The following is a 19,009-nucleotide window of genomic DNA, read 5'->3' on the forward strand; positions in this document are numbered from 1 at the left end:
AATTCAGTGTCTGGATCCCAACTTCTTGTCTCCTCTTCCAGAGGCACAGGCAATGCCAAAGAAATCTGATCCAGGTTTCTCCACAGGCCCCTCAGCAAACACTTTAATTACCTATTCTTTTCTCCATCACAACAACTCTCAAGGCTAAATTTGAACTTTCAATCTCAAACATTACAGGTTTGCTTCCAGCCTACCAGATGGGGGCTCTGCCACCAGCTATATTAAATCCAGCAGCAGCGATTACATTTTACAGACTTCAATTCTACATCAGCAAAAATCTCCTCTACAGCATCAAATTCAAGGAATTCAGGCATTTTACAGCTCAGGAGTAATGCAATAATTCTACTGCCATACTGTTTACTTGGCCCTTCCAGCACATTTATTTGTGCTTCACAAAGTGAACAGTAGGTCACTGGAAAAAAATGGATAGGCACAGAGAAATAGGAAACCGTATCTAGGGAGCCACAGAAAGAGTGAAACAACATCAGTTGATTTTTGAATGAAAGGAAAACCTTACAGCTTGACAATATTTTCTCTCTTCCTTTCATTTTGTTAAGGTTGTTGTTTTTTTTTTTTTTTTGTTTGGTTGGTTTTTTTTTTTTCCTGATACTGATACAATGAAAACTTTCAGCCACACTCCATGGAAGAATATATCATAAAACAACTATTGTTCTGCCTGTTTAGGAACACTGAAAGTGTCACCGTGATCCCAGCCGTGGGTTAGCCTGCATACAAATGGACATGTGGTTTGTCAGCACTGAATTCTCTAATTCAAACATTAAATTGGTATTTTAATTTAATCTGGGTTCAGTGCAGCATGAAAGGAAAGACACTCAGGTGTGATGAAATTTCTTGGGTCCCTTCCAGGTGATGACAGCTATTGCTTTAATGACTTGCCCGTAACAAGCAAGTCACAATGTTAGTGACAGCATGTTACTAGCAGTTACTTAAAATGATAGATGTTAACACTTTTCTGCTCTTTGTGACTCACACTATTCCCTAGTCAGAATATTTTAGGAGCTGAATGCACAGTTCTAGGTCAAAATGCTGAAGGTTGTGGAGCCACTGGTCGAGGTGCAAAATTAGATGTGTCGTTTGAGGAATATTAGGTCAAAAGGAAGCCATGATAAGGAACTGTCATGGATTAAAGATTAAGGTTCATCCTTTTAACTATTTCACAGAAGGGGAATTTCTTCAGCATTTGAGTGTTTTGCTCTTCCACATATCTGAAAGCAGTGTGAAACTGTGCACTCTGAAAAGAAGCCTTTGATGTTAGCATCTTATAAACAACTCTTCCAATGAGATAGAGATTAGGAAAACACACTTTGATCCAGTTCTAGAACAAGATAGACCACGTTTATGTCCATACACACGGACAAGCTCCCCTGAGCAGACTCAGGTGGAGGAAGGTATCCTCAGAGGAACACCTTAGGCATAATGTTAATCACCTGTGACTTCTAAGTGGGCAGAGATGCACTACACTGTGTAAGGGCTAGAAACAAACACTGTAAAAAGGAAAACAGCACAAATTTCTTGTAGAAGAGGAAAGTGAAGATTATACTGCTCTCTATTTAGCAGCAGGTACCTGACTAACTTAACCAACCAGACTATGACCCTAACCCCGCATAACATGAATCACACTGGGGCTTTTTAATTACATGGAGTCAGAACTAGTTAGGGAAAAAACAGCAGCAATTTATTAAGATGTATCAGCAATAATCAGTAGCCCATCACACAAAAATACAGTTTCTAATTGTGAACCTACCTTAGGATGAAATATATTTCAGAAGATTAAAAATTCCTTTATCTAGGCAGAAAAGAACTCTTCAAGTGTGTGCAAAGAGTATTCTTAACTGAAGGTTTTCCAGTTCTTTCCCAAGAATTCAAACCAAAGTGTTACTCAAAATGTGTATTGATTAACAGCCCTGAGAAGTTAGACCACCTACCTTCAGCATCATCCTGCAGGTCCTCAGGCTGCTCTTCTTTGCTCTTTGTGGGAGATGGAGGTTGGTCTTCTTTAAACATAAAAAATTGTAAATTACATATCTTATTTGGAAATAGCTTCATTATATCAGATATTACCATGCCTGATACCACAACTGTATGTTTATCTCAGCACTCCATTCAGTCATTCAGTACTCAATGCTGATCTTCCTGTTATTTCAATTAATTATTGCATCATCTCATATGAAATCTACGAATTTGTGTCTTTCCCATACATAACCCCAAACCAAAAAAATGTTTTAATTTGTAGTTGTAAACATAATATATATAATACTGCATTATGGAACTGTGGAGAAATAAGCTGAACTAAATGATTTGTTTTCTCTCAGCTCAATTCTTCATTCACTGTTTTAACACAACAACCAATGAATATAGATTGAACCTAATAATTAAATGAAAGGTAGGGAAACAAATTTGATAGTGAAGTTAAGGAAATAAAATCTTTACAAGATAGAAGTGTTTGGGTTGAAAAAATCCATTCCAGCCTTTTAGACAGTAGGCAATATCAAGCTGGAGGAAAGGGAGTAAAAGAGCTAATTAAGGGCAATTAAATGTGAGATCTCCCTTACTTGCAGAGAATGAAGCACACAGTGTTTAATATGAGTTGGTTCAACTTAAAATATTATAAACTTTTTCTACAATATTTTAAAAATATCCTGTCTTCTTAACATAAATGATGACATGACTATTTGTTTGCTATTACACACTTCAAGACACAAACTGGTAGCAGAAAAAGCCTGTTAATAAAAAGGGAGGCCAAGCTGGAAATTAAGCATAAAAGGTATTCCTAAATGAAGACATTCCATGCAGCAGGTTCCCTAATTAAAACATTCTTTAAACATTGTTGCTTCACCACGAAAGCAGCGACTGACAGACAATTAAAACTCAATTCATGGTGCCTACTGAAAGTATTCAGCCATAATGGGAAAATGACTTTCTGTCATTTGACTTTCCATCATTTGGCTTTCTGTCAAACCTCCTGATTCCTTGTGACTAACTGAGGGCTTGGGTGCAGGAGGAGCCTAAAGAAAACATTCTTTTGTGAGTGCTGGAAATAAACCTTGACCACATGTAACCAGGAAATTTAGGAAGAGATATGCCCTCACATGGTTCACCCTCATTGCTGTTGCCATTAGAAAATAAGAGTCATGATATTACTTAAAACTGATTAGCTAATTAAGAACTAGGAAAAAAAAAAAACTATGCACATATGTTTTCTAAATTGCTTAAGTGTTTCAAAAACTCCCAGGGTCTCTCCTGCTGTCACATATATGCCACACAATCATCTACTCTTTATGTCGCTGGAGGTTTAAGCAGCTCTTGGCAATCAGATGCCCAGCTCTCATGAAGGCATTAGCTCTGCTACAGATTCTTCCCTTTTATCTTCTACCCTTCCACAGTTACATATATCCAGAACCAAAATGCTGAAATTTTTGAAACAGGAGGTATGCAAATAGTTAGGATGTGAAAAAGGAACTAGTACATTTAAGGAGTAGTCGGATGGAATGATCCTTGTGTGTTCCTTTAATTCAGGACATTCTGCAACTAAAAATATTATGTTCATTCAAAAGACAGAAAGGGAGTGAATAATTTGCTTTGCATGGAGCCCAGGGAAAACAGAAATATCCTCTGCCACCCTCTTGGTTATTCTACCATACTTAGGCACAAAAAACCCAGAAGAGCCATGGACTGGGGGGGTGGCAGGACAGCTCAAAATGTAAGCAAAAATTCCAAAATGCAGATCTGTATGTGAGTAATTAAATTCTATCTCACTTTGTTAATTTTAATGAAGGAGCATTATATACACCAAAAAAAAAAAAAAAAAAAAAAAAAAAAAAAAAAAAAAAAAAAAAAAAAAGAAAAAGCTCAATGGAACGTTGCCCTTATAAATTTCTCCTAGAAGGGAATTTACACTTCTTTCTAGAACTACATACAGCTCAGAGCATGAAGAGCCCTATGCAATCAGTAAATAAAGCCAGTTACTGCAAAGCAGATCAAGTCTTGAAGTTTGGCTTGGTACCAGGTGGTAGGCTGTTCCTGAGAGCACTTAATCCCAGGACATGTCATGTGTCATGTCATCATGTTTGCTCATCCAAATTTGAAATTCAAACACAGCAGTTTGAGGAAAACGGGAGTTTTCAAGTGCTAAGATGAAGTTCTTTCTAGAGTGAAGAAGGCAGGAGTAAGCACAAAAAATCCATGGGGAAAAATAAAGGCAAAACCTGCCAAATAAAGACTTGCTTTGTCAACCCTTTAAGGGGCTCAGAAGCAATGCTGATAGAGTTCAACAAGAACTGTAAAACAAGAGAGATGCTGAAAATAACCAGACTTCTGAGGACTTATTCACACCAAGGCTCTCACTTTCTTTTAAAAAATAACTTGAATATTTATAGTGGACCATATCAACATAGAGCTTCTTTGGTTCAAATGCCACTCTAAACCACCTGCTAACTTTTCTTTTTTGTTTGAGAATAATTCACATTAGGGCACTGAATCAATAGGAATGCTTTAATCAACACTTGCCACTCTCTATTGAGGAATTTTATCATCTAACCAATCTGTGGAGTTTCCTCCAGTCTCACACATCAAATGTCAATCAAGTTGAAGTGCAAATGTCCAGCCAGGTCTGTCAGGACTACCTGAATACATTAGATAATATAACCAACATCTTAACTGACAGCCCAAAGATGGAGAGGGAGGAGGTGTCTGTTCAGAGAAGTCAGAACTGTTGCTATCTCAGAAGAAACCGTCTTTTTTTTGCACTCTATAAAGAGCCTTCAAAACACTCACAAAAGGATGTAAAGGCAGTGTCCCAGGAGAACAAGATTTCAATCACAATTTCACTATTTTTTAGCAGATATCCCTTATTCCACAGACTGAAAAGGATCTGCGTTTACCATGGTCAAAATACAACTCTAAACCCTCTCTGCTCTACAGCACTGTGTACATCCTTCTAAACATTTAGTCAAGTATTATGGAAATTTTGTCGGCAAATTTCTTTTTAAAAACAGCACACCTGGACAGGTGTCTGAACTGATAATATTAAAAGCTTTTCTAGATGGGATCATTTGTACAAAAAGGTTTCTGAGCTCTACTGCTGGGAGACATAGTTCTTCTTTATAGGCTAATTCAGAGGGTCAACAAGTTATTTAAATCTCACAGTCTGTCTCCACATAACCTATTTCCAAAACCCTTCACAAGTCTCAAATTTGCCTTGTTACAAGTCATTGCTATTTTCATCTCAGCAAAAAAAGATAAAATCTCCCTGCAAGAAACAATCTCCAAGTGTAAGGGTGTGCATACTTTGAGGAACATGCAAAAAAAAAAAATCTGTATTTATGTATCCTGATTGTAATAGGGTGTAATTAGTTATTAAGCCCTGTTAGTGTGAATGAGATCCTTCATCTTGTTGTTTTAACTGGCTGTGGCTTCTAAGTAATGACCAGGTGATTAATTAGGATGAGCAGGATAGAAACAGGATAACCAGCAGGGCATTTATTAGGAACAACTACTTGATGGGAAATGTCAGGAGTGTGGCAACAGACATAGAGATGAGGTCAAAAGGCACCTGGCAGAGAATGAAGCTGAACAGGTTGATGGACAATAGAGATCCAGAACTGAAGGTTTTTCCTGAGTGTAGTTTTTTTGTTTTGCTTTGTTTTGTTTTAATGGCAATGGTAAGAGGATTGACTTATGTCAGCACATAATAATGTTATTATGTGCTGACATGAGTCAATCCTCTTACCATTAGGGAAAAAAAAAAAAGGAAATTAAAACACTCAGGAAAGACTAACTAATGGGTCACCTGGTCCTTGTTTTGGGTTATGTAGGGAATCATTCACAAAGTAAAGCTGAGATGTAGACCTGCACAGGCCTGGACCTGCTATCTACATGTGCCCCTTTGACTCAAACCCTTCTAACACCAACTGCATGACACATGATAATGTTAAAGCACTTCAAATTAAGCAGGTGCCATTCAGCCAGCAACTGCTACAAGACTCAGCATTCAAAACAACAGACTGGGTTAAAAACCTGTGAGTCAAATGCCATTACAAGAGTGGGTTTGAGTGTGCATATTTAACAAGAGTGGATTATTTTTATTTTTAAATGCTTTTCCTTATTCTAGTATGCCCAATGTTATTGCAGCAGCCCTCTTGTTAGAGGGTGAAAATGAGCTGGGGCACAGACTTGTTGTTTATCACAGCATGAAAAGGGTCCTGGTTTATTTCTCTTCATGGTTTAGTTATCTCAGCTCCACCTATTCACTGACCCTGCCTGCAGCAGCTCCTGCTGGAGCTTTCCCTTGCAGCCTCTCACTGCTGGTTATTGCTGCTCAACTCTGACTGCAGGGATTGGTGTGCAGACTGACTGCAGCTTTTACCCAGCTGGGCTGTGACTGCAGGTTCCAACAACAGGCTCTGACTGCAGATCCAGACTGTTCTCACTGATTCTCTTGCTCCTGAATCCTGCTTCATGATCCTCTGCTTCCTGATCCTTTCCTTCATGCTCCTAAAGGTCCTTCCTGCATGATGATCCTCCCCTCACCAATTAACTCCCTCTTTTATCTCATCTTTACTGGGTATAGCTATGACTCCTCAAGAGTGAGGCTGTACTGTAATTGTAATTAACACAGTGGAAACTTATCAGGGGTGAGGTCACCTGCATTCCCTTCTCCTACACAATACAAGCAGTGGTAGTATGTGGCAAACTCACCAGATAGTCACTCCTGCTTGTTGATTTTCTAGAATGAATGTAGATATAAATGGATATTATCTGGCAGATTGTGCTGGGGATGTTTTTTTATCCCACACGCATTTTTGGTTTTGTTTCGTGTCAGGTGTTGTCGCTGCTCCCCTCAGCTCTGGGAGCATCGCAGTGGGTCAGGGAGAAGGACAGTTGCTTCCTCCTGGTAGGGTGATTTCCTCTCCAAGGCCACACCCCACAATCCCTCTGATGACAGATACTTGCTGCACTGTTGTTTTTGCCCATTTTTTCCCCTTTCCCTTTGGCACTGTGACTGGAACTTAGGTTTGCTTCTCTGCTGCTCGGGAGCTGAGAGCAAGTGTGTGCAGCACCAGGATCTGGCAGCACCCTGTTCCCTGCTGGGGGACACTCCCTCTGCCCAGCCATCTTCAGTGAGATACCCATGGTAGCAATTCCGTATCCCACCCCAATGTTCTCTGCTGCTGCTTCAGGCCTGCTGGCTACACAGGAACCCGACCCTCAGACACCCCATGGCGTCAGGCCCTGGAGTTTCTGCTACATTTTGTTAGCTGCCCCTGGATGTACCTGCCTCTGCCATTCCAGTTTACTGCTCCTGAGGTTTCCTGCTGCAGTCCATTCGGTTTCCTGAGTGGCACTGAGACTGGCTGCTTCCCGTGAGTTTGCAAAGGAAAGTCCATTCTCTTTCTCTCCCCATCAGCACATCCGACATTACTGTGAGGGGGCCGGCCGCGGCACAGCACCCCCTGCAGGCGTGGAGGAATCCTCACACCCGCCCTGCCCGGCCGGGAGCCAGCAGCGCCCCCTGCCGGCTGTGAGCGGAACTGCACCGCAGGGGAAAGTGCCACAGCCCAGAGAGAGAAGGCTGGGGCTGGGGCTGGGCTCTGTTTGGTGTTTGCCTTGTTATCCATACACATAACTAGTAAAGAATTAATATTTCTTTTCCCATATTTGTGCCTGAAAGCCCTGTAATTTCAAAGTTATACTAATTCAGAGGGGGGAGAGATGTCACATTTTCCATTCCAAGGGATGTTCCCGCCTTCCTTGGCAGACACCTGTTCTCTAAACCAAGACACAGATGTAATTAGGATAGTCTCTCATTTATTTTGAAGATTAATCAAAGAAAGGCAGGCCTTTCTCCACGTAATGAGGTATTTGTATTTCAGGGCAGCAGTAATGCAAGATAGATTACTATCAAAATGAATCCATCGCTCAGTAGTACACCCATTTGGAAATCTGTTATTTTTTTACTCCCAGTTAATTTTCTGTCTATTCCTAAAGCCTAATCTGGCGTGCATTGAAGCCAACGGACATATTCCTACTGCCTTCAGCAGACACCAAACCAGGATCAGGGTTTTCTTTTTCCCTCTAATTTTTGCCACCAGATTTAAACTAGGACAGATTCTGTAACCTCCACCTCACCATCCTATCACATTCTTCAAAGTGTGATTGGTACAGACACAATGAGCCTACAGTTAATTTGTGTCCTTGCATTTCCCTGTGTGTTCTCTTGGTCTGGTATTGGCCCTCAGAAATACCCAGCCAAAAGGAAGCTGAGGCACAGGAATTTAGATAAAATTTAGATTCCAGTCATTGCCAAAGGTCTATACACGTCTAGTCTGCAACATGTGCTCTCTAGAAATCCAACCTCTCTTTTTACACTTTATGCAAAATAATTGGAGGAAACAAACCAAAGCATATTGGCTATGGACACCTCAAGGAAAAAGAGTCATCAATATTGGTGGCAACTGTTGAGTCCGTCTGCTACAGTCATGACCCATGAAGTCAAGTGGAATGAAGAATGATTATTCAACTAGTATCTTTTAGTGGTGACTATTACTTACGTAGTACTTACTTCTCTATTTTCCCCTTTGAGGACTAAAAAGCAGATATCCTCCAAACTAATAAAAAATTGAGTATAAAAATGAAAACTCTCCTCAATGCAAAAATTATGTTTGTATTTATAGTTTTCGTAAACACATCCTACAATCATTAAAAACTCCATACAGAAATAGATCAAAAGGGAATAACTTTTGTATATGTGCTACACTACTGGGGCTGATACATAAAAGATACTTATTTTTAGCCCTGTAGGTATTGATTGCTTACTGATTCCCAAAATATCTCCAGCTGATAAAGAAATAACCAAGCATGTGCTGTTGAATCTCACAGCATCCTAGACCTGTGAGGGCAGCTCTGACCTGATCTATCTCATACACACAAAAGAAAGAGAGAAGTAGGGAAATATCTTCCTGAAATTATATAATTCAGTAATAATTTCCCAGAGTATCTATGTAGCTTTACCTAAAGTAACGAAGCTGTGAAGGATATAAGACAAAAAAGAAGAGATTGGCTATTAAGTAGAATTGCACTTTCTTTTAATTCTGATTTAAAATGCTTTTCAAAAAAACCTACACCAATTTAATTTGCATAATCCCCATAAAAACAAGACAAGAAATGCAAAATAATTTAGCTTCTAAAACTACCCATGCCACAATAAATATAAAAAAATTAAATTAGAAATGTTAGATGAATACTGCAAATTTAACTGTGGCATTATCTTTGGCAAATGTTTGTTATATAATGACAAGCTCTTTTTTTTTTTTTTTTTATTTTTATGTATGTTCATACAGCTATATCAATTGCACTAACTGTATTAAAATTACTAAAAGTTCCTATCCAGTAATCTTGACACCAAAATGTAATTACAATTATGTGTAATAAAATCAACAGGCCAGAACAGCCATGAAAGAATGTGCTAATCCATCAGTATAACACATATCTATCGTATTTTCACATCTATGTATATGCACCATTCTTCAAGTATTTCTAATTCCTCAGGTAATTAAGTGGTTGCATAAATGATCATAAACCATTCATCTCTAGGACAATCCTGCCAATTTAAATAGTCAAGATACTGTTTCAAAAGCTTTTACCTCTGTTTTCTGGCTGGTATACCCCTGCCTCTCCCCATGTGGCACTCCTTTCCAACCCTGTATGTTTTCATAAAGAGAGCTGGATGTTCCTGCACAGCCACTGGACCACGATGGGATCAGGGTCACAGAGACCTTGGGGTATTGGCTGGTTTGGAAGAGGAGGTAGAGGAGTATAGGGGGCTACTCTGCACGTAAAAGGAGATGCACTGCACAGAAATCCACATGGAACAGGAGATGGTCACTGAGGACCTCAAGGTGAGGTCGACAGGGAAAGTATCAGAAGGTGCTGTGGTGGAAGTCTGTTACAAAAACCTGATCAAGATTAACTGGATGAAACTTTCTCGAAAAAACTAGCAGAAATCTCCTGAATGGAAGTTTTTGTCCTTATGGGAGTTATTTAATCCTCTGTCCTCTCCTTTTCTTGTTCCTATGGCCTTTCTTCCCCTTATACCTATTCATCATTTCCATTTCATGTCATCCACAAACCCTAAACAGTGATGCTTGTTTTAAACAGCAAACTATAAGGACCAGGAAAAACATCCTTTGAAGCATTGTCTGACCAAGCTCAGTGTATTTAAGAGTTTGTGGAAGAGTTTTCCTACTGTTTTCATTGCGAACATATCACTGCCACTATTCAGAATGGCAAATGAGTCAAGAATTGCTCTATTCACACTTTTTTACAGACAAATAAACTGAAGAATTGTTATTATTTCCCTTTCATGTTCAAACTAGCTATTGATAAAAAGCAGTGAAATATTACCCAGAGGCTCATAAGATGATGACATTAAAAAAGTAGTCTCAGCTGGTCTTACCATGCACTATTTATTATCAGGGATGGTTCACCTTAATTTTGAGTAAAAACCAGAGATGACTGTTGCAACATTGGCAATAATGATTAGCACTGCTCATCTCGACTAGGCAATTAATTTTTAGAATTTTTTCAGTTTGGCTTATGCTTCAGAGACGTAATATATTTTTGCATAAATTATTCTTTACTCACCTTGCTCTTCACTCAGCTGAGCCCCTTCTTCATTAGCATCATCTGTCAAAAAAATTGAAAGAAAAAATATCACTGGGGGAAAACCAGCAAACATCTAACATGAAATATTCCATGTTTCAAATTGCCTGTATCTTAGTTTGCCTCCTCCTGTTTAACATCTTGCAGTGAAATCTGGAGCTGGATGGGGAAGAAGGTTTTGATACTGGTTACTACCAGATATAGGTAATGCAGGGAATGAATGCAGGGAATAAACATCTACATTATTTACAAAATTCTGCAAATAAAGACAAGTATAATATAAAATTCCATTATCTTTCCTGTAGAGCTTTTGGTTTACTTGACAAGTTTCAGTTTGCTTTGTTTCCTTGGAACAGATGGCTATGCTAAGAAGAGAACTAGCTACCCTACTAGATAACCCCATAAAGAAGTTACTAAATATTTGCCAGACGGGCAAATTGGTTTAAGAACAAAATGAATTTGTGAAGACCAAACTCGGGCTAGCTAGGAACTGATAATTTTCAAGCCTAAGATGAGAGACAAGAAAAGCAGATTCCTTTTGCAAAAAGTTCCATTTTGGTATCAAAGGAATTTCTTACGAGATGTTTTCCTGAGTTAAAAAAAAAAAAAAATTATTAGACTGAATTAACATCTTGGTAATTCAATGTTCTAGAGTCTCAATCATCTAATAGAGAGCTCACTGATCACAGACTTTTATGTCTATGTTCCTAATTCACACAGACTCCAGGCTATAAATAGCCTTTCAAATGGAGTTGCTGAGGGACTTTATACCAGAGCCTGTACTGAAAAGACAAGAGGGAATGGCTTTAAACTAACAGAGGGCTGGTTTAAATGAGATATTGGGAAGAAATTCTTCATTGTGAGTGTGTTGAGGCAGTCGAACAAGTTGACAGAGAAGCTGTGAATGCCTCATCCCTGGAACTGCTTGAAGAACCTGGTCTAGCAGAAGGCGTCCCAGCCCATAGCAGGGTGGGTTGGCATCAGATGATCTTTCAGGTCCCTTCCAACAAGCTATTCTACGATTCTAGGATTTGGGCAGGTGAAAATTGTGAAGCAAGCCCACAACTTCTGCCTGAGGCTACTACCTTTCAAACTGGCATATATGTGTACTACAACTGACCACCATACGAAGTCGTTATTTGCAATATAATAAGCAATGCTAATGGAAACTAACAGCAGTATTTAGGTCCAGTTTTACAGGGTTGGAACTCTACATCAGAAACTCTGCTGAGATCCAAATGCTCTGACTGGCTGTGAGGATTAGGCTCTGGTATCACCCAGATTTGGAGACTGAAACTTTATTCTAAGTAGCAGAGAGCAGAAAAATTTGTTAATAATAGAGGCCTCTACTGGGAATTATAATTCATTATAAGCATTGAAGTCAGGAGTGTGAGAATCTTCATGCTTCTGAATCTCAGTACATGCATCTGCATCCACTCTTCTCCCCTTTTCCTCTTTATTAAGACATGACCTGGAGGGCAGACCTTTCAGAAGGCACTAAACAACAGCAGATCACATTCTCCTGAGTACACTTTATTCTAACCCAAAGGACTGAAAAAAGTCACTACATATTTTACTTCATTTTCCCTTAGTCTTCAAACAATTCTTTGGAGGTGAAAAACGCACATAGGCCTCTACTGTTCAAACATAAATTTTCACACTGCCATGATTTGAAAGACAGGAGTTGGCTGAGGAAGGCAGGAATCTCCCTTGGAATGGAGAGTATGACTCTCTTCCCTCTGAATTAGTATAACTTTGAAATTACAGGGTTTTCAGGCACAAATATGGGAAAAGAAATAACAATTCTTTACTAGTTATGTGTATGGCTAACAAGGCAAACACCAAACAGAGCCCAGCCCCAGCCCCAGCCTTCTCTCTCTGGGCTGTGGCACTTTCCCCTGCGGTGCAGTTCCGCTCACAGCCGGCAGGGGGCGCTGCTGGCTCCCGGCCGGGCAGGGCGGGTGTGAGGATTCCTCCGCGCCTGCAGGGGGCGCTGTGCCGCGGCCGGCCCCTCACGGTAATGGCGGCCGGGCTGAACGGCAGAAATGGGCTGCAGCAGGAACCTCGGAGGCACCAAGCTGAAACACGGCAGGGAGAAGCAGTAAAGAAAATGTATCAGAAACTCTGCGACTGTAGCGGGTGTGGGGTTGCAGTGTAGTGAAAAACCCACAGCAGAGGCAGAGAAGCCGCGCGGCCGGGCAGCCACAGGCTGGCTCCTGAGCAGGGCCGGAAGAGGCTCCCTCAGATGGGGGAGAGGCACAGGGTGCCTGGTTTTCCCCTCAGGCCCCGGGGAGATGGTGAAGGTCCTTTCTAGTGAGGTCAGGTGTTAACAAGGGCCCAGTGCATACCCAGGGCCGCTCTTACGAGCAGAGCTCCACTCACGGTAGGAGAAGGCAGCAGAAAACAAAACCCCGCAGTGGTGGTGACTTCTCCCCACAGTAACTACAGCCTGTCTCCCCTCCGATAAGGAGTCAGAGTGATCTAGAGGCTGTGCCCAACCCCTTCCCCCAGCCCAAAAACTCGAGGCAACTCTGACCTTCCCAAGAGAAAACCCCTCAGGTAAAGGGGGCAGCAGCCAGCCACATCCCTCCTCTGTGGCTACGTCCTTTGTCTCTCTTAAGTCCCAGTCGTTATTGTTTATTAGCCACAAATGGGAGGAAATTCCTTAAGAAGAACCAAAGGAAAAAATCCTAACCCCCAACACACACACAACCTTCAGGAGCTCTGACAAGTAATTTTTAAGATAAGAAAATGAAAAATATTGTTCAAGCCCATGGGAATTCTGTCACTGGCTTCAACAGGGCCAGGATTTTTGAATGGAGTTCTGCTATTCTTCAACAAACTGCTCAGAAAACATTTGGCAATATAGCGATTATTAATTATTCATTTTCCAATAACATGTTCTTTCCATGAAAGCATTTATAATGAAACCAGCATGATAAGGTTTCAAATTAATCTAAGATATGCCACTAAATCTGGAGAATCTTAACATACATATATCACCTGGTCTTCTGTGGAAGTTCTTAATTATAGTTCTGTAAGTGACTTGGAATATGAAATTCCCAAAGCAACAGAAGAGTTTCTAAGCTAGTGATAATGGACACAGACAAGAAATCTGATGTTATTAAAAAGTAGGGAAGTCATTATGCAATATAATTATGACGAGGCAAAGACTACTTTTGTGAACTAATTGTGAATTAAAGGCTGGGTTTTTTTTCTGGGGAAAAAGTACCTAAGACCTGCTGAAAGGCAATGAAGTCTCTACATCATTTCTGAAAATGGAAGCTGGGCTCCCAATAATTTGGTGACACGATCTCTGAGTCATTGTGGTGCCTTTGAAAAATTTACTCCAATCTAGGTATGAATCTGAGTTTGACTTTGGCACACAGCAATCCCCAGCCACTTCATGTGTCTGTAATTATTACTTTCACACTATTAATCTATCTGGTAGAAGCATTTCCTTTTTAAATATAAAACATTCTCTTTCACTGACCTTGGTGTGGCTGGCTGAAGTTATAAACACCATACTTAGCTGACAGACCTCTATGCCAAAACCAATTATTTGAGATAAAAACTAGTGGTTTAGAAGTCTATATCCAAAATGCATTCACTTACCCCCTGAAAAAAATTGCATTAAGGGCAGCTTCTTAGTTACTGGCCCTGAGTAAGTAAAAATATATTTTTTACTGAAGCTCTACCTGCCTATTAGAAAGCAAAATCAGTGCCAAGATTACCATAAATTAGATTTGTTATACCTAGTTTTGTTTTTCTTTTGTTAGTTTTTAAATTTTTTAAAATTTTATTTTCCCTATATAATTTCTTACCCCATCTACAGGAAGCCTTTGAAAGGTTTACTTTGGTTGAAATATGAACCACAGCCAGTCAATCCCAAAGCAAAACTGGATGAAACCACAGAAGAACCTTAGAGTGAATCTTTGACAGCAGCAAACATTCCCTTAAATACATGTTGTCAATATTTCTTATCCAAACCCTCCCAATGGAAGGACCAGAGGTGAGATCCTCTGTACCTACCACCCTCACTTTGAGAGATGTTGAAAAATAACTGACCAGCAAAACATTCTCCAGTGTGTGCACACATCTACCCACACTTGGTTACTTCTCTGGCCAGGGAAGCAGAACAATGACCTTTCACATCATTTCCCCAATAAAGCTCTGGATTTTAGGAAGTTCTACCAAGATGACTTTGCTAGAAAAGGAATGACAGACCTTGCAGTTTGGAGTGAGAGGAAAATTGACAGTGACTATCAGAAAGGGTCAGCTCATCCCCAGGAAAAGTCACAGCAGTATTTAGAAGGTTTAGGAGACAAGAAAACCTCCTAATCCAAAATGTGTGCAAGATTTTCCAGTTTATAAGTTGAAGTATACTATAAATACATAAAATTAATACATAAAATTAGGTAGTCACCATAAATGGTGTAAATCATGTACATTACATAAAATCAAGGTATTAAATGGGTGATGTGTGGGAAGAGTTTCCAGTACAGAATCATTTACAATTGAAAGTCAACCTATAATTGAAAGTGTCTAACTCCCAGGCTATCTGGGGTAACTATATCTCTACAGATCAGACAGCTTTACCTTTGGGAGCAAGGTGCTCCAAGCATGAGCTTTCTGTAAGCCACAGGCTCCCTGGTGGGGGTCACACACTGAGTGATGCCTGTGGCTCTTTCATTGTCCTCTCCTTTGTTATCTGCCAAGCTTTGGGAAATAGAATAACTACATCGTATCTGCTCTTATGACACAGAAGAAGGGGATGCCTTCTGTCAGATCCTTTGTTTTGCCTTTTGCCTTGCTGGTCAGGTTGTTTCCCTGTCTCCCTAGTTGTGGCATACAAGCAAACACAAGCCAGATGGCTAAAATCATCAATCTGTGTTAAGATTTATGTTAGGAACAGAGAGGTGAAAGGCTCTAAATGCCACCACTAATCCCCAGAGCCATTAAACCACCTCCTCCTTGTTGTTCATTCTTCCATTTGCATTCTCCTTCATGTCAGCATGTGGAAAGCCAGCACTGCACAAACACTGTGCATTGGGAACTCCTTACGTGAGAGCCAGCTCTGAGCTGCAGGAGGCTGCTCAGGTCCTGCATCCTGGGCTGCTGGCACTCCCCAACAGCTCTGCATGCTCCTGGCTCCTCCCTGCATCACTCCAATCTTTCCTCAGCTGCCTCATTGCATCCTTCAGGATTTTTATTTTTACCCCAGCATTTTCTGCAGTTTCCTGAGTTCCAGATGTTTCCCTATTCCTAGTCAACCTACACGCCTCAGTCTGCTCCCCCTTGCAAGGGTGGCTCCATGTCCAGGCTACAACCAGGGGAGAAATGGGAGGGCACTGTGGGAATGGATAAAAATCCTCTCTGCAGCTTGTATGAACATTCCCCTTTGCCAGACAGAGCAATGAGATGGGCAGAGCTGTACAGGGGGGCTGAAATGACAAGTTGGTGATCATAGTGCGGATGTCTTAAAATAAAAAGCTCAAACCAAAATTTCAGCACTGAAAGCTTCAGGCATCCTCTTGAGCTTATTTGCAGTGCAAAAATAGAAGTCTGGCTTGAAAAGTTTCTACTGTCAAGCATTTCCCTAGCATGCATTCCACAATCTGCCTGTACTGGGATTTCCACTGGGATTACAGAGGAGGAGCAGGGCAGCAAAACCTTTGAGAAAAATGGATCCCATTTCAGATCAGTTTTAAAAAACTTTTTGTGCTCAGTTTCAGACCAGCCAGCAAGGGTACCCACCTGAGGCAAACCATCTAAACCATGATAATATCACGTTTCCAGCAGCCGAAAAGACCGAACAGGTTCTCACTGTCCATATTTCTCTCTCCCACACCTTTCTTTCCAAAATTTTATCTTCAACCACCTGACTGCACGATCACCTTCACAGCCTTAGGGAGATTTATAATCATATATCTATTTACAATATCTAGCAACTAAAAAAATCACTTATTTTGGTGGCTTACAACCACTGTTGATACCCAAAAGGAGCTTTTTTTCCTTTTGTACAGGTTTTATGTCCACCTCAGCATAAAAGTCAAAGTTGTTGTAGCACCATGAACCACACAGGAAGGTTTCTTGAAGCCCAGACATACATATGAGGCTTGCAATAACCCAGAATCTCCCCAAGCTTTTTTGGTTGCTTCAATTCCTCCAACTCAGTCCTCCACTGTGGAAATGTGACAGAGAATAGCACAAAAAAGGGCAATATTTTCTTTGAGAAGAAGCAGGTTTGGAAATCTCTGGGAGATGAGATCAACTAAACCAGGCCTGACTCTTTTCTCCTCTCCTAGTAAAAAGTTGTATTTTCTATAAAACTTTTTCTCATCCTCAGTGCTCCTAAGAGAAAGAAAGAAAAAAAAAAGATAAAACAAAAAGATCTTTATCCAAAAAAAGTACATCCTTCTGCTTTGGAAGTAAAAATAGGACTTCTTTTGCTCCTATCTCTATCCTTTCATCATGCAGTTCTGCAGAGCATACCACATAAACCTCTACTTGACACTGAGCAAGTTTCATTAAATTTTTTTTTGTCTAATTATAAAGAAACTTCCACTGATACACTGTACATCCTGGCCATACTGCAGCAGCAGCACTGATTTCCTTCCTGTGTTGCTTAGTTACACCAGTCTCACAACACTGGAGCCTCACAGAAAGTAGAATGTGTCTGTAGCTTTTGAAGCCATATCAAATAGAAATCCTCACTACCCTAAGAAGTTAGGCACTGGGGTTTATTTTTTTTGGCATCACGTCGATGATCTCTTTAATGAATCACCTGATCTGCTGTAAAATACGTTCCATACAAACCATATGAACCTCAGCTGCTTACAAAGACTGTGCAGTAACTGCTGCTCCCACAGTGAGGGGAGCTGGACAACCCCAGTCCAGTGAAGGAAATTGTACTCACACCAGGATCAGATTTGGACTTGTATTTTCCAGATGCTTCCACCTCACATAAAAGGAACAAGGCACTCCCTGGGTATCAGGTTTTTAAAAATAACCTATTCTGTATTTCCTCTCTGCCTTAAAATACTGAAAATAACAAAGTTTTGTTCACACAAGTGCTAAATTGGATGTTAATGGAGTAGTCTCAAAATAGCCTGTTTTGCATATGGTCATACATTTGCAAATACAAGCTTCTAGCAACATCTCATCAGTAACCTATGGCACAGGTAACCAAATGAGACAACCCCAAATTTAACTGCACCCTTGGAAATAAGAAGCAGTTGACTACATGAAGTAATTTGGAGTCCGTGGCCAGAGAGGAGAGGATATTTTTGACGATGACATAAAATGCATTTTGAATGCTTTAATGAGACCCCACAATACCCAACAGAGTAGGAAGAAAAGATGCCTGATCAAAGATGTATTCACATAACGCATTAAACAGAAAAAGCTGCTTGTTCATTTTCTGGTGCCATGTGTGAAGGCATCCATGTGTGAAGGGTTGAGTACAAAGGAGAACAACAACACACTTCTCTATCTCAGTACCCCCCTGCGCCTAAGGTTACACATAGGCCATGAAGATTAATAGCTGTTGTTGCACCAATCTTCTGTTGGTTGAGCTAATCCTTTTCTAAACTGTATTTATGACCTACAGGCTCTGCAGCACCCTGTATCCAGCACTCTTTGATCCTGACTGTATGTTGGGAGAAAAACTACCTCCTTTTGCTTGTTTCCATCCAGATCCATCATTTCCTGGGACATCTTGCACTCCTTGTGTTACAAGGGATGGTAAATATCTGCTCCATGTTCACCTTTCTAATTGCCGGCTTCATCATCTTTCTGTGCTCCTCCATGCTGTTATGCACAGCAACCTGATCCTTGCATCAAAACAGCCCTAGTGTCTTTCAAGGGCATCCTCATCCATCTGCCACTTTGCTGTTTCAATGCAGCTCCTATCCAGGTGTCTCCAGGAACTTGAAACCTCATGGATTTGGAGTGAGTGGACAAACACATAGAAACAGCCATTTTCCCAGATTTCCAATCCATTTCTGGATTGATTGCAGGCTCTGTTGTCAGTCTCCCAAAAGGAGACAAGAAAAATCCCTACAAGATGCAAAGGAGCAAAGAAGATGAGGCTCCATTTAGCAAAGCAAAAGCAAAAGCTCCTGACAACAGCACTTTCATTGGTTATGGTCCCACTGTTGATCTGTGCCCTGCTCCAAGCTGTGACACTGCTGTCATTAAGAATGAGGAGGTATACAGCTTTCCAGACTACAGTGCAGACAATCTCACAAGCCTCTCTCAAACCATGTTTTTACGTGACTAATACCTGCAACACACAAAGTCTAGAGCCATTCTCTGTCAGCACTTG

The 19,009-nt window shown here is 40.6% G+C and overlaps 1 protein-coding gene across 6 annotated transcripts in view; it reads right to left on the reverse strand.

Annotated features, from left to right (window-relative positions):
- MACROD2 (mono-ADP ribosylhydrolase 2) overlaps positions 1–19,009 on the reverse strand; it is an 861,715-nt gene that overhangs the window by 61,050 nt on the left and 781,656 nt on the right. For 5 of the 6 annotated variants that reach the window (XM_066316515.1, XM_066316518.1, XM_066316516.1 and 2 more), the window contains exons 10-11: positions 10,663–10,704; positions 1,947–2,015 (exon numbers count right to left, since the gene is read on the reverse strand). In XM_066316515.1, coding sequence (XP_066172612.1) covers positions 1,947–2,015; positions 10,663–10,704 — 111 coding nt within the window. The remainder of the gene's footprint in view (positions 1–1,946; positions 2,016–10,662; positions 10,705–19,009) is intronic. The other variant, XM_066316514.1, reaches the window with a different exon arrangement.

This window comes from Sylvia atricapilla, chromosome 3 (assembly GCF_009819655.1).
Source record: "Sylvia atricapilla isolate bSylAtr1 chromosome 3, bSylAtr1.pri, whole genome shotgun sequence".
Taxonomy (NCBI): Eukaryota; Metazoa; Chordata; class Aves; order Passeriformes; family Sylviidae; genus Sylvia; species Sylvia atricapilla.